Below are 13286 nucleotides of genomic sequence, written 5' to 3'. Positions count from 1 at the left end.
TTTATTTAAAAACAATTTGGTATCTGTGAAGAGATTTAAACCCAGTAAAGAGAATCAGAATCAACTTGACCGCAACTACCAGCAGCAACAACATATCAGATTTCAAACAATAAAAGAAAAATCAAAGAGCCAAAGAAAGAACTTACATTTTCGTCATGAATGTTTCTAGAACATGGTTGTCATCCGTTATTCCTAAAACTTCTGACATACGGGCATATACCTGCAGGAAAGACTGCACGGTTAGACGCCTGATATAAACACGTTTTCAAAGTCTATTCAAACTGGGCGAAAGAAATTTAAGATTTAAGGATCTGTTGTGTCCATGCTGTAATAGAGAGGAAGTGAGAGTAGCAAAGGAAAAGGCTTAATTTAACTTTACTTCTTTTAGAAAGGGACTTGGTTGGAATCTCTCTCTCTCCCACCCTACCAGATAATAATTTCTTTTCTTTCAAAATGGTACATCATCCCTTTCTCAATGATGGGGACAAGCCTGCAAAGGACCAGAAAGGACAGTGCCTGGGCAAATGGCTCTAACACAACAGAAGCTGCATCTAGTCTGGATTTCAGCAAACGTCATAACACAGGGTCATGTAAGGCAGGCATAAAACTAAAGGTTTCAAACATTAATGGAGGGCAAACAATTTTGAGGGATTTTTTTCAGTGTTCCTCAATCTCCCAATCCAGAAGCAGGTCTTACTTATATGCTGAAATGGAAGCCCCATGCTTAAGGATTGCCGGCTGGAATCCACTGAGTTTTGAGTACTGATTGCTGAGTTTGGGGTACAACATTTCAGTCCCAATCCCAGCCACGGTACGCTTGCAAACATTTCACTCCAGCGGAATGTGCCCTGGGAGTCTGGCAAAGCCGAGCGTTGGGTTGATCTCGTTACTCCCTGTGATTTTTCTATCCCCAGTCATTGTATTTTACCTTTCCATGGTATAGCAATTTGGCTTCCACTTCCTTTGCCTTCTGTTTTTTGTATGTAAACAGCAGTCTGACATGACAGGTCATAAAGGCAAAAGAAAAGTTAAAGGGCCCCCAAGCCATCCAGAGTTACAGGCTTATACAGGGGCAAAAGACTGTTCACTGTCAGAATCTCAAGTTCGGACTTCATCCCTGTCCAAGCCAGAAGCTTGTGCCCGAGTTGCCATCCTTGGTTCTACGTGCACAAGGTTCCCCGGCTGTTAGAGTGAATTTAAGGGGAGAGGTAAGGGAGGCGAGGATGTAGAAGAAATGGAGGGAAGTAGCAGGTATGTGGAGAGGAGGGGCTGGGGGTGAGAGAAGGGAAGGAAGATTGGGGTGCAAATTCCTGATGTCTCTTCTGCTGATTTCCGAGGCCGACTCTACCTGTGACCTGTCTATTAGGGTGGCATCGTCTCTTAGAGATTGACGCTGTCACTGTAGTTTGTAAGATGCTTGGGGGAGACAGGGAAAAGAGCATGAAGAACCTAGGGCCGGGTATGTAGAAAGGGAAGTTTCCCATGCTCACCTTTCTTCTCATGAATTCATGGGGCCCCAGGAAAACTGGATCTGGATAGGGTTAATGGTAACTCAAGGCCCTCCACAAGAGGGGCCCCACATGGCGCAGCTTCACCATTTCCCCCAACTTCAAGTCGTCCTGCAAGGCTAATGTCTCACTGAAGCTTCTCATGTGGAGTTCATTTTCCTGACTCAGCCTTTTCCTTCTCTTTCTTATTACTATTCAAATGCCACCTCCTCAGAAGCTTCTCCTGGCTTCCCAGGCAGGATCAATGGAGCTCTCCTTTGTGCTCCATTCCCCCATCACTGTCTGTCCACATCAGAATTGTTTGGTTGCTCGGCTGCCCACCGCCTCGGGACTCCAGGAGGAATGGTCCTGGGCCTTAGCACCTACACAGTGTTTGCCAAGCAAATAACGCATGCGTGCTCAATGTGCGGTGAACGGCCAGAGTCATGGTCTTGATCCACCGGGACCACATTTTAATGTGACTTACACAGACAATGAAAAATGAAGGTCTCCTTAGTAAGCATATGTTGGATTCCAGGGACAAGGGACACATGATCATAAATTAGAACAGAGAAGACAGAGAGAACTAGACACACACACACACACACACACACACACACAGAAAGCTACGTGTACTGTTTAGCCTACAAATAGCTGGTAGTTATTATAACAACTGTCTTTAGAGTTTATTTTAGCAGCCCCTGTTTCAAATACGCTTGATGCTTAGAATCCGATGACAGCGGGGATCCGGCACCCCACTCCACTGTCGGCCTGCCTGTCTCACTTCTGTTCCGTTCCACGGCCGCTGACTACCCTCGCTCCGACTGGAAGCAGAAAGAAAGGCAGCTCGCGGAGCCCAAATGAAAGCAGCGGGGAAGAGGTATCATTTCAACGGGCCCGCACAGCCCAGCACACTGTCCTGATGGAACAAGGGAGCGGCCTTCGAGATACACCACACGAGTAATAAACTGCATGTTTAACGTCCTGGCTTGAGGAAAAGGACATGACAACGAGATTATGCCACCGAGCTGGCTTCCGCTCCCTGTATGTCCCCACCTTCCTTTCTCTGCCTCCTCTGCGTTGGTTCTTGTCTGAATATGATAATTACCTTACATTTTTGTAAAGTTTCACAATTTCAAGACTATAACTGCTACTTTTTGTGACAAAGCTCAGAATTCACCTACTGATGCTTTTATTCATGCTGCAGTAGGGAGTAAAAGTGTTTTTGAAAATAATTGAAATGTGATTTTTAGATGGAGATCCCTTCACACTGGCGTTTCTTCCGAGGAAAGCATTCCTGCGCCTTCCCTCAGTTCAAAGGGAAGAGAAAGCTGGGCAGGCAGCTCTGCTGTCAGAGCAGAGTCTCACACATCAGCCGCGACCCAATACGCTACCAGAAAAACCAGTCAACATTGACACGCGCAGCGCTTTAATCCACAATCCTCCTGTAAGGCGCCCCATTCCTTTTACCATCCATTAGCTTTGATTCCCATTATCCCATCTCAGACTGTGTCAACGCTTCTGTCCCTGGGGATTTCTCTCCACTACGAGGGTCTGACAGTCAAGCTTGAGTACTAAACAGGATCATTACCTCTTAAATCCACTTATCTGATCTACTGAATAGTAAATTGAAAAGCTCATTAAGAGCAACAATCTGATTTGTTTTCACGTGTGACAGGGTCATTTAAAATCAATGTAAGATTACAGCATTTTTTTCTCAAAGACTGTCTCGCATTTTCCAAGGCACCCTATCATTCAAAGAACATGCGGATAATATGAAAATGTCTCCAAACATTTGGAATGTAATTATATACTAGATAGTAAACCCTTTGTAGAGTAATTGTATGCGTGTGTGTGGGGGTGGGGTGGGGGGAGTGAGAAGCAATTTGTCCAGGGAGGATACATCTATGAAACTATGATAAAGCAAAAAAATTAGCACAGTGCTTTGGTGTCTTCAACATCAGTCAACACTTTCCTCAGTTCTCAAAAACCAGTTTTTTTTTAATGACACCAAGAAATCACATATCACAGCACTCGTTTTTAAGACAGGATCTAACAGGCATACCTCACTTTACTGTGCTTCAGAGTGTTCTTTTACACACTGAATGCTTGTGGCGACCCTCTGTCAGGCAAGTCTATCGACATCGTGTTTTCAACTGCCTGGGCGCACTTGGAGATTCCGTGCCACATCCCAGTAATTCTCACAATTTCCAACTTTTCCTGATGGTGTTGCCCACTTAACAGACTATAGCACAAACAAAGCTTTTATATGCACTAGGAAACCAACAGGTTTCACATAAGCCACTGTATTGTGATAGCAGAGTTACTGTAGTGGTCTGGACCTGAACTTGCAGTGTCTTGGAGGTCTGTCTGCAGGAGTTAGCATAGGGATGCAAGGAGAGCCAACCCCCCTGCCCCCCAACAACCGGCCTTTTAATTTAGTTTATAGCCTCTCTGCCCTGTCTAAGGGGCCTTGGCAGCATTATCAAGCACGTGGACATTAGCTCTGCAGAGTCAACAGTTCAAAATGCCTAGCTCCTTGAGGGAGGAAGACGAGACCGGCTGCTCCTGGGAGGGGTTCTGGTGGCAGAGTGGCGTGTGCGCTGGCTTGTTAGCTACAAGGTAGGAAGTTTGAACGCACCAGGGGCTCTATGGGAGAAAGATGAGGCTTTTGGTTCTTGAAAAGATTTACAGCTTTGGATAACTACAGGGGCAGTTCTATTCCGTCCCTAGAGTCTCTCTGAGTTAGAATGGACTCAATAGCAGTGAGTTGTTTTTATTTGGATTTATTCCTGTAAAAATTTACAGCCCGGAAACCTTTTATAGATCTCTAGAAGTCACAATTGATTTGGTGGCTGTGTTTTTGCTTTGTGTGTGTGTGGGAGGAGGGGAGGGAGGCCGCAGGGGGGCGTGACTTAATTTTAGAATCAATTAAGATAATCTGACCATAATGAAAAATTTTAAGCAAAAATTAAGAAATAAGACACTAAGCCTACTGCGCTGTAGGATGGATAAACACAAAGTAGTTCCGTCGATGGATGGTCATGCCCTTGGTTAGGTTTCGCATAGCCAGAGAAGCACAAGTGCTAATGAGTGCTTCCTGCCCGCGCCTTCTTTCTCGAAGGGAGGCAAATATCTCCCACGCCTATTATTCAGTAAATGTTGGTTGAATGAATAAAAAGATTGTAACGCTGTAATGTGCATTCTTGACCAATTTCATTTTAGTCATAATATTGAACTAAAGGAAACCACTGCAAAAAAGGTGTGTTTCAGGGCTTCATCCCCCCTCCCCCAGTAGAAATAATAAACCCGTAATCCTATCCTACTGGGGTGAGCACTGACAAAATTTTGTTATTTAAAAAGCTTAGTTGTAATGCTTAAATGATATTTCTGGCAGGGTTTCTCCTGGATCCAGTAAAGAGAGCTCTTTGCTTCCTTTGCAGCCTCGGCGCACCCACTGTTGCCACCCTGCACTTATGGCTACTAGAAGGTGGTCTGGTTGGAGCATTAATTTTCCACATACTACACCGCCCCTCGTCCAGTCAGAGCATGTGTCTATTTGTGTGCATCCCTAGTAGTGTGTAGAATACTACCTTGATAAACATGGCCAAGTAGAAAAAACATAGGCTTTGGCCCCAAAGATATCGGAATTTGAATTCTACATCTGCCATGACCCGGCTATTAAAGTCTCTGAGTCTCGGTTCAGAGACTCCCTATAAACTAGGAGAAGCAATAAAAATACTTTAATGGGCCTTGGGAAGACTAAATCACAATGCCTAACAGACCGGGCCCTTAGCTGCCATTCACCAATGTGCTGTTTGTCCTCCCACTCCTTGTCAGGGCCTTCTCCAGAGGAGGTTAAGATGTGAGTGAATGCCTTCTCTGAGGCCTTTCACAGAAAGGTAAGAATGTGCTTACCCTGAAGGTTAAAACAAACATACACAACCTTAAAATTTGCAGTGCCAACTGAAATTGCTGTATATGCCAAGAACTTTCAAAAACTTCATGGAAAATCCCATGATCTTTTAATTCCATTTTCCATGCACCCTTTCAAGCCGGCTTATACATAAGGGAAGTCTCACCTGTATGCACTTGTATATTCAGTTACAATGAGCACATTCTCGGCCAGGTCAGAAACTCTGTGTGTCCAAGGTATCAAACGGTTGCTTCAAAATTTCATGACATGAACCCTTCTTTCTATTACTAAGTTGTTATCTTTACCAGTTACCACAGAGTTGCTTTCAGCACCCACCATCTCATGTGTGGCAGAGCAGGCCCCTGTGCCATACGGTTGTCAAGGTGTTGATCTTTGGGGGGCAGATCACCAGGCCTGTCCCAGGAAGCATCTCTGGGGAGGGGGGGTTTGAACCACCAATTTCTTGTCTAGTAGTTCAATTCTTAACTGTGGCTATTACCTTAGATGACGACTCTGATTATTACCCTAGCTGCTAGAAAAATCACCCATCTAAACCAGTCTCCCATTTCGCTAATTCTGAAACACAGAAATAGGTTAGACTGTAAGAAATTAACATCACAGAATTAAGATGCCCTGCTACAAACAAACAAACAAACAAACAGAAAACCCCGTTTAAATGTGTTTGTCTTCCTATTCTTATGTAGTTTATTGCAGAGGGTCCTAGGAATTTCAGAAAAAGAGCATTTGGGTATTGCACAATGTCTCAAAAGACCCAACGTGTTTTCTCATTTCTCAGTTAAGCCAGCGAGAAACCCTGCCTGTGCCTCTGCAGGCAGTCTGAGCGATTTTACACGTGGTTAAAAAAAGACAGCAAAACCAGACAGAGGAATAAACACACAAATGGCAACAATGTTTTGAGTTGTAAGATTAATATAATAAAGAGTAAAAGCATGTGCTATGATAATTCTTTAAAATTGCTTTCTTTTTTAGTCCAATTCGTGGTCTTGGATAGCTGCAGCTTTGTCGCTAACATTCTAGTTATAACTTTGAAGAAACTAATTATGTCAATCCTTAAATTTGAAGTAGATTATAGAACTGGGAAACCCAGCATATTAGTTCCTAAAGGTTGTATGGATATATAATGACAGTCACAGAAATCCAATAACAGCCCTCTATGAAATGTACTCAAAAGCACCACATGAAACAAATTAAAAACAACAATGAATCTCTCATTCCATGCAAATAAGAAAATAAGAGAAAATACTGGTTCTATAGGTTTTCATAAGAGTTGTTATAATGAATTAAGATTTTGGATAATGAATCTTCAGAAAATTACAGTAAGTCAATACCCTTAGGCCTCCTACAAATGCTTAAAACGTTATAACTTCTCAGAAAGCTTCAGAACATTGTGAGCAGGCTCAAGGCAGGAAATCAGAGCAGGGCTGTGAAACCGACACAGTCTCCTGTCATCAAGTGATAACACTTTCCAGAACCAATTTATTCTACGAAACAAACACATCCAGTAATGCAACACTGATACCACATAATTTAAAACAAAAGCAATTGTTATGTATTTAAAACTACTGTTTCAATCTATTGAAATATCTAATCAATCAAGGGTTTTAACTGGCTGTATAGTAAACCCACCCCCAGACATGAGGCAGTATGAGGAAAGCATTAATGCTCCTTGGGACGAGAGTTCAGGACTGGGTGTGACTAAGAAACCTACTTGCATATCTTGGTCCTGGCTCTAAGCCTCCTCGAGGTTAATACAGTCAGTGAGTTTTGTCAGAGCGAAAGGTGTTTGGGGGGGGGGGGTGAGGGGGAGGGCGCTGGAAGGAGGTATCTAATAGACCATCTAATGACTTGGATCTAAACCATTTGGAAATAAAGATACTGAACTTTTCCATTAATGTTCACAGCAGAATAAAACATGACTAACACAGTGAACTTAGCACATCAAAATAACCAATATCACAAACATCAGCGCTACATATTGCACACACATGTTCGGTGCCACTGAATAGAGTCGTTTTCAATCTTGACTGGCTAATTTTGTCATATCATTTAAAAATATCACCAACTACAGGACCAAAGTCAGGCATGAAAAGCTTTTGTCAAAATTTAATTCAAAAGCCCCAAGCTGTGGTGGAAATCACGTGGCAAAGGGCTGGGAATCAGCTTGCCTCTTTCAGTGGCATAGAGAGGCGCCCGATACAGCAAAGCTGGCTACTGCAGTGTCACAGGAGCACGCAGGCGAGTGTCTCCTGCACTTGGGATTTCGGAAGCAACCATCTGTGGCAGCCATCTTGCTAAGGGGACGTGCACCGAGCATTCCCACTCTGCTTGAGTAAGCTCTTGTACAAGACATCCGGGAGCGACCACTTTGGCCTCACATTGCCTTCGCCCCACATCCTGTGGCACACATGTGAACTCAGCAGGCTGGGGTGCAGGGCTGCCTGCTGCCTTGTGATAATCCCCTCTCCCAGTAGGGGCCTCCACTGATGCATGGCTAAGAACATGCTTCCTCTTTTGCTTGCACCGCAGTGGGGTGTCCATCCCTAGCCTGGGCCCACATCCAGACTGCTAAGGAAGGTGGAAAAGTTAGAGGACTCCAGATGCTGCTAGAGATATTTTTTGGATTGGTTTCTAAATAATCATTTCTCAGAAAGAGGAGTACAAGTACAGTGTGTGAAAACCAGCAGGGCTGGTAATTTTGGAAAGATTCTTTCCCTCCTCCTCCCCAACCAGATCTAGGGTCTAACTACCACCTGTTCAACAGAAGCTGGCTGGCTGCCTCCTTTTCCTTCAGGGAGCCCCTGACTAAGGATCTCCACCAGTATGAATCTAATCCCTCCCGACAGGCCTCCACTAGCCAACAGGGACCAAGGTCGAGTGCACCAGTTACTGGTCACAGGGTACACAGCCCAGCGAAAGACTCCTGTGGAGCAACCAGCTGAAAGCCAACCGGAGAAGATGGGGAGTGTACATTTGTCCCGACCCAGCTCTGCTCCTGCTGGCTGCCAACTCACTCCACGACCGGGGCCAAGCTTCTGTTAAGCTACTCTTCTGCAAAGAGAGGCATGGCAAGTCCTGGGTAAATGAATATATCCATTCTCCATGCCCACACAATCAGAAAGGAACCCAGGCTACGGCACAAGGCTGCGGGGAGAAGGCTTGACAGTGTTCACAGAGGGCTGTCGGACCAGGGTCTGAAGGGGCATTTCGGGAACAATCTATACTTCTTTGTACTAGCCGTGTACAAAACCGAGAGGGTTCGACTTTAAGCAAAGAAGCTGATGCTGGGAAGACGTTTGTGAGAAGGTGATAGTGGAGGTAGGAACCTGGGCAACGAGAGAGTTCTATTTCATCTTCTATACCTCTGGGAAAACATAGGCCAGAAACACATTCTGACATAGGGCACACAGTGCTTTAAACACTGTCAATAACAGATACTGTTTAACACAGCCACACCAAACTTTCTTCTTTCAGGTATGATTGACTGGAATCAGCCACTCAGAAATTTGAGTCAAGAAAGTAGCTGGGCTACTTTCACCCCTCACAACCACACTAATCAGTCTTTTCAGTGAATACTGCTAATTAATTGACTGCTTAATATTTGGTATGAAAAATGCAACTATAGGATATTATAGTGATTAAAAAAGGGAACCAAGACAAACTAGCCCTACCCTTCTCTCAGTGACCACAGGACAATTTTAGTGTCAAGAATCAGGGTTGTGGTGAGACAAGCATAGAGATTGGTGATCTGCTTCTATAACCAGCAATTTAACTTACCTTCGCTATTTTCCAATCCTTCTCTGGCACTGTGGGCTCTTCCCTCCTCAGGCGTACAACCTGAAAAGCATAGGGTTTGGGCACCTGCCACCTGGTACTAGAAATAAGGGAGGAGCAGAAGGCTTTCCCAACTTCAGGTACAGGGAAAAAGTGGTTCAGGATCTCTGAGATTATCATTTAAAATATTCTTGGGACTTTATGATTTTATTCTAGCACCCATGCGCATTGTCAAGGTGAAGTCGAGTCAATGGCTGGATGCCATTACAATGAATATGCTTCAGTGGAATAATTCAAGAAAATAACTACCAGAGGGAGCTTTAAAAGAACAAGTTATAAATAATCCTTGACAGTTGACGGTTTTTAAGAATCTCTTATTTCTGTTGCTTCCCATGAGCACTCTTATTGTGCAAGTGTGGGAACTGGGTCAAACGATGGGCAAATGTACACCTTTAATACACAGAACTCATTTCTGTAGCCATTCAGAAGAGAAGTATAAACTGCATCGTGTCTCCTACCACTTGGACCATATCCTTGCATCCTCACTTTTCCCTGATCCGCTAAAGACACATCAAAACAGAATAACAGTGGGCGTTAAGACTTCACCAGGTACCTATTTTCACTCCTAACATCTTCATTTTATTCATACGTGTTTCTTTCTTATTACATGGCTCTATTTCGGCTTCAATACGGCCTCTCTGAAACCATATACCATTTTCTACGAGCTTAAGTCACAAGCATTGCTACGAGGGCTCTTGTTCATTACACGCACACATTTGTCCCAAACTAAACAGGCTTCAGCATGTCTCTTCCCTCAGTGGGGGCTGCAGACAAAGTCTTTCAGTATCACACTTGTCTTAGTCTCATTAGGCTGATTAAAAAAAAAAAGGCCTAATCAAAGCAGTGGTTTCTGAGGAGATATGAGATCAGTTAGATTCAAGGCAGAGAGGTAGCTCAGAAGAGTAAGGAGCGGAAATTCCGATAGATCATTTTGAAGGACATGGGGGGATCATGGGGACTTATTATGGAGAAGTCTGAAGGAAATGGCAAACTTGAAACGGCGAGTAAAAGGTCAAGAAAATGACACTGATTACTGTCCCTCCCATCATGACAATGCACCTGCACATCCACCATGGGAAGCAAGGGCTGTCCTGTGAAAATGTCACTGGGAAAACTATTATCCCGCCCACACTTCAAGCCCAACTTGTCCCACTCAGACTTCTCTTTGCTTCCCCACAGCAAAGAACATGATTTGAGTCTCTGGCGATGCAATACTGTTGTTGAGATGAGGGATAATCATATCATAGAATCCAGATATTTTAAAGGAAGGGTTAGCGAGGAAAACACGGGCTTCGGAAGTGTAGATCTAGAAGGAGAATACGCTGAGAACAATAACTGCACATTGTGTATTTTTGTTCAACAGAGGTTTCCAGATTTTGTAGTAATACTTATGGACGAATCCTTCACGTGTATAAAACCACTTCTGCATTTGCTCCTAAGAGACACACAACTCACTAACCCTCTGGGAAGAACTACTGGACAGAAGGCTCAGGAGTTTACAAGTCCAGTAGAGGGATGACGGACCAAGGAATGAACAAGCCTGTCAGCAACATTATCCCCATTTTTACTATATATTTTGTCAAATCAGTGATTTCCTTTTGCTTGATAAGTATTCTCTAATTTTAGTTGAAAATGTTACTACTTCTTTTGTGCACTCAAAACTTTCTCATACTAGGCTGTTAATGAGAACATTACACTTAGGGCGGGAGGATGGGGGAGGGAGGGAATAGAGGAGCTGATACCACAGGCTCAAGTAGAAATGTTTTGAAAAGGATGATGGCAACACATGTAAAAATGTGCTAGATACATTGATGTATGGATTGTTATAAGAGCAGGAAGAACCCCCAATAAAATGATTTAGAAAAAGAAAACATTAAAGTTTGTAAGTATGAGTTCACTTTTATAAGGCTCCTTACTAAATTCCAATACTAACATTGCTTTAACTTTGAGGAGGAACTAAACACAGCAATAGCCTGTGTATGTTTCAGTCTACCTGCACGGTCGTCTGCCTGAGGGACACTGCTATTCTGAAAATCAGCCACTGGACGTGCAGGCTGCACAGTCTGCTCTCAGTAACAAGAAAGAAAGAAATAAACTCAAATGTATAAATGTCGGGCATTCTTAATTAGGAGGAATACAGAATGTAATATGTCATGTGACACTATTTGTTAGCCTAGCACATGGCAGATAATAGACGCTCAATACATTTTTGATATTTAATGAATTAAAACTGCCAACTCACTGCCAGCGAGCCAACTCAGAGCGACCACCTTCTAGGCCAGAGTAAAACTGCTCCTGTGAGCTTCTGAGACTGTAACTCTTTAAGGGAGTGGAAAGCCCTGTCTTTCTCCATGAGAGTTGTTGGTGGCTTTGAACTGCTGATCTTATAGTTAGCAGCCCATGTGCAAGCACGACACCACGAGGGCTCCTAATGACCACTACAACCCTAGGTAAATAACTTTGCTTCACTGTGCTTCAATTTCTTTATCTGTAGAATGGAAATATTAGTATGACCAAGACTAATATCACACATCATGAAGTAGTCTGGTGCTGTACCTACCAGTAGATTGTGAAGGCTAAGACTAGATTTCCTTGCACTTACTACTTTGAGACAGGTGACTTGCAAGGCCATCAGTTCGAAACCACCCGTTGTTCTAGTCTTTCAGCATTAGTTCTCTCAGATATCAAATGGAGAAGGCAGAATCAAATTTATGAAATTTTGAGAAAGATTAACTAATTTATGCAAAATACTTAGAATAAATAGTTCCAGCACACAGTAGAATTTCCATCTGTGTTCGTCATTACTATCATTGTGTTCACATGGATATTATATCCAACACTGCCAGCATAGTTCCAGGAATGTGGAAAATTTTATTTTGGAAAGTTTTAGTATACAGTAATTTTTCAAATAAACATCAGCAACGATCATTTACTAATAACGAGCCAGAAAGTAGACAGATAGGAATACTGTGCGGCGTGCACCAAGTTGACAGTCCCTTTGCTTCTGGCCTGTTCTGACTAGATGCTGGAGACAGTTTTACGGGGTAAAGAGGGAGGGCAGCACAGCTCGGGGTCTAGTCTGGATGTCTTGCCAAACACAGAAGAGCAGCGACAGTGATGCATAGGCAACAGAAGGAAAACAGAATGGCTTGTGGTCCATGATAAATCTTCTATCTTAAAGATTCATCTAACTTACAATCCCTAATTCAGGTCCTTATCCTCCTTTTTTTTTGAGTAATCACGAGTGTTGTTTTCTGTCTCCAAGACCTCTAGTTCTTTAAAAAATATTTATTAAGAGATCATTTTATTGAGGGTTCTTACAGCTCTTATAACAATTCACACATTAATTGAATCAAGTATATTTGTACATATCTTGCCATCACTATTTTCTAAACATTTGCTTTCTATTTGAGCCCTTGGTATCAGCTCTTCTTTTTCCTCTCACCTTCGTGACGCCTTGATAAATTACAAATTATTATTATTTTTATATTTTACATTGACTGCTGTCTCCCTTCTCCCATGGTTTCTGCTGTTCGTCCCCCTGGGTGGTGTGTGTGTGTGTGTATGTGTCGATTATTGGGATCAGTTCCTCCTTCCTCCCCTCCTGTCCCCACTTCCTTCCTTTGCCCTCCTGGTATTGGCTAGACCGGAGCATATCCACAGGTACAGATAAGAGCGCATGACACACGGAATCCAGTAACAGGAATGGGAGTAGCGAAGTCGTCTGCTTCTTAACTCACTAGATAAGAACTTGACTGACATTCCTGTGTCCAATAAAGAATCAGACCTTAAATTTACATAATTAATTCCAACCAATTCTCCAAGTTTTCTTTACTGATACAAATGAACAAGGGATTTCAGAGCACCCTCATTAGACATTTATGTTATCAAAATAGCACCCATGGGCTATCACGGTTGGTGGAAAAAAGGGGCTGCCTTTCAAACATAAAACACACTACTCTTGATCTGTGACACTAGGCCATGGGTTCTGAGTTGCTTCTCCTACAGCAGAACTGATTCCATGATCTTCT

At 43.2% G+C, this 13286-nt stretch overlaps 1 protein-coding gene across 1 annotated transcript in view; it reads right to left on the bottom strand.

Annotated features, from left to right (window-relative positions):
* The window catches only part of RANBP17 (RAN binding protein 17), a 388698-nt gene that overhangs the window by 126819 nt on the left and 248593 nt on the right, over window positions 1-13286 (bottom strand). The window contains exon 15 of the mRNA XM_075543208.1: window positions 147-220. Within this exon, the coding sequence (XP_075399323.1) occupies window positions 147-220 (74 nt within the window). The remainder of the gene's footprint in view (window positions 1-146; window positions 221-13286) is intronic.

The sequence above is a fragment of the Tenrec ecaudatus genome, chromosome 2 (assembly GCF_050624435.1).
Source record: "Tenrec ecaudatus isolate mTenEca1 chromosome 2, mTenEca1.hap1, whole genome shotgun sequence".
Taxonomy (NCBI): domain Eukaryota; kingdom Metazoa; phylum Chordata; class Mammalia; order Afrosoricida; family Tenrecidae; genus Tenrec; species Tenrec ecaudatus.
Note: the sequence above shows the minus strand (reverse complement) of the source record. Positions and strands in the feature narration are given on the sequence as shown.